General features: G+C 41.0%; 1 protein-coding gene across 1 annotated transcript; it reads left to right on the top strand.

The window, feature by feature from the left end:
- Window positions 1-659: 659 nt before the first annotated feature.
- LOC124616571 (piggyBac transposable element-derived protein 4-like) lies at window positions 660-2,312 on the top strand. Its single transcript, XM_047144890.1, has one exon. It carries the CDS (start codon window positions 660-662, stop codon window positions 2,310-2,312), a length of 1,653 nt encoding a protein of 550 aa, XP_047000846.1.
- Window positions 2,313-3,094: the final 782 nt, after the last annotated feature.

Below are 3,094 nucleotides of genomic sequence, written 5' to 3'. Positions count from 1 at the left end.
CCATGTCTCGTACGAATGTCGGGGTAAACAAAATATCATGAAAACAGCTCGTCACAATTTAAAACGCCTACGTTTCAATTATTTCCATCCTGATTCGTTTACCATATCCGTGACAAAATCTCCCCTGTTTCATGGTAATACAAAACGAGCTGCCCTTCTTTGAACTCTTTCGATGTCTTGAGTCTGTCCTACCTCGCGGGGGAGGGATAGAGAAACAATTAACACTCTAAGCGCCAAGCCCGTAAAATTTACGGGCCTGGGATCGCGCGAAAATCACCAAGCCCGTAAAATTTACGGGCCGCTACATTTAATTTCATTCAAAACACTGCAACGTTATTTCTACGGGTTTGGCCAGCGCTATACGTTTTTCAGATGTTTATTAACAAAATGCGTCCATAGATGTCACGGCAGCGCTGTAATTCATGTTAAAACTTATCTTTGCGTTCTCAGTCTGTATATCATTCAGTTGTTTGTCATCATGTTTCGGCGCGGTTTATCAGACGCAGAAATTGCGGATTTGATCAATCATAGCGACACTCTGGATAATGTAGAGAGTGATTCAGACGATTCTGAATGCAATGGTGTGTTTGAAGGTACGTATTTCCGAATTTTCCACGTAATTGTGCAGTACGCACATATCTGTTGAACATGTGTAAACGATGTATGTAGTTACACATAATGTGATATTCTTTTTAGAAGACGAGATTGATGACAGTTTGTCTTCAGATGAAGACGAGAATGATGTTGAAGGTGTTGCTTCAAATCCAGCAGCTGTGCCGTATCCGAAAGACAGTGAGTGGACTGCAGTTGACACCTACCGACCTCTGCCTGTCAACACGACACCCAGGCAGATACTAGTGGATATTGATGAGTCGAGTTCTGTACTGGATTGCAGTAAAGTGTTCCTTACTGACAGTGACGTAAATGAACTCAAGAGACAGACAAATTTGTATGCATCACAGACAATACAGAAGAAAAGAAGAGGAAATAATCTGAAGCCCCATTCAGTTTTGAGTTCGTGGAAGCCAGTGACTATAAGTGAGATGAGGCGTTTCTTGGGTATTATTTTCCACATGTGTGTTTCGAAAAAGCCCAAAATTGCGGACCATTGGAGCACTAATCCTGTTCTTAGTTGTAACTTTTGTCCCCATGTCATGAGCCGTTTGCGTTTCACTCAGATACTGTCATGCTTGCATCTTGTTGACAATTCAAATCAGAAAAAACCAGGCGAAGATGGATTTCATCCACTTTACAAAGTTTTGCCATATTATAATAATTTGAAGGAGCGATGTATCCAGGCATATCGTCCCTCAGAAAAAGTGACAATTGATGAAGGAATTTGCCCATTTCGAGGTCGTGTGAGTTTCCGTGTTTACATGCAAAATAAGCCTCATAAGTATGGACTGAAAGTATATGCTGTTGCTGAAGCCAGTAGTGGCTATGTTGTAAATTTTGAAGTTTATGCTGGTAAGCATATTGTTGACAATTCTTCGTCTGCGGTTATTTTGCGATTGTTGTCTGACAGCAGCTTGCTGAACAAAGGCCACACTGTGTATTTAGATCGATTTTATTCCAGTCCAGAGCTATTTCAGCAACTGGCAGAGAAAGGCACTGGAGCTGTTGGTACTGTGAACAAATCCAGGAAAGGATTGCCTAAAGATTTAGTATCTGCTAAGCTGAAAAAGGGCGAAATGTCTTTTCGGCGTAAAGATAATGTATTGGCAATGAAGTGGAAAGATAAGAGAGATGTGTATACATTGTCTACAAGGCATCAAGCAACATTTGGTACGCATACTAAGAGAAATGGGTCTGTAGTATTGAAACCACTTCAGGTACTTGATTACAACCTCAATAAAATTGGAGTGGATATTGGAGACCAACGCCTGCAGTACAATCCGTTCCAGCACAGAACTGTGAAATGGTGGCGAAAATTATATTTCCATTTGCTGCTTATGGGAGTATCAAATGCATTTTGGCTGTACAATGCAGTGCACAGGAAGAAAATTACAGTAACAGACTTTATAACAGTGCTTGCAGTTCAGCTTGTTGAAGACGACACACTTGAATTCATTCCAAGAAATGAAGGAACTGTAGGTCGGCTAACAAAGAGACATTTTTTGCAGCACATACCTGCAACTACTAAGAAGTATGCTGCTCGTGTGTGTCACGTGTGCAGTTCCAGGAGCAAGAAACAGAGTGGCAAGGCTTCTCGCAAAGAGACACGATACGAATGTGAACAGTGTGGCGTTGCACTCTGCCTGGAACCTTGCTTTAAAATTTTCCACACTAAAAAACAATATGATTCTGTGTGAAATTTATATGTAATACTGTATACTATCAGAAACATGTAATGTAGTGCCACAATTTTGGTTAAAAATAAATCACAATTGTATTCCCTTATTCGTATGACTTTTTCTAAATTCTTAAAACATCTAAGTGATTTCTATAACTGTACCTTAAAGCTGTGCATTGTAAAGTAGTTTCTTTCACTCAGAATTAAAGTAGAAATGTGCAGCTTCAAGATGGTACCAAATTTGCCACAATCCAAACAGTAGATTTGATGCAGTAATTTTTTTAATATTGGTAAAATTGCCCGGTTTCTAGGGACGGGTGCATAAAATAGGCCTGGTACAGAGAGTGTTAAAACAAACAATTAAAATCGATCAAAAGAGGAAAGGCCGCTGGACCTGATGGGACACCAGTTCGATTTTACACAGAGTACGCGAAGGAACTTGCCCCCCTTCTTGCAGCGGTGTTCCGTAGCTCTCTAGAAGAGCGTAGCGTTCCAAAGGATTGGAAAAGGGCACAGGTCATCCCCGTTTTCAAGATGGGACGTCGAACAGATGTGCAGAACTATAGACCTATATCTCTAACGTCGATCAGTTGTAGAATTTTGGAACACGCATTATGTTCGAGTATAATGACTGTTCTGGAGACTAGAAATCTACTCTCTAGGAATCAGCATGGGTTTCGAAAAAGACGATAGTGTGAAACCCAGCTCGCGCTATTCGTCCACGAGACTCAAAGGGCCATAGGCACGGGTACCCAGGTAGATGCCGTGTTTCTTGACTTTCGCAAGGCGTTCGATACAGTT

Source organism: Schistocerca americana, chromosome 5, assembly GCF_021461395.2.
Source record: "Schistocerca americana isolate TAMUIC-IGC-003095 chromosome 5, iqSchAmer2.1, whole genome shotgun sequence".
Lineage (NCBI taxonomy): Eukaryota > Metazoa > Arthropoda > Insecta > Orthoptera > Acrididae > Schistocerca > Schistocerca americana.
The sequence above is the reverse complement of the archived record's forward strand: the minus strand, read 5'-3'. Positions and strand labels throughout refer to the sequence as shown.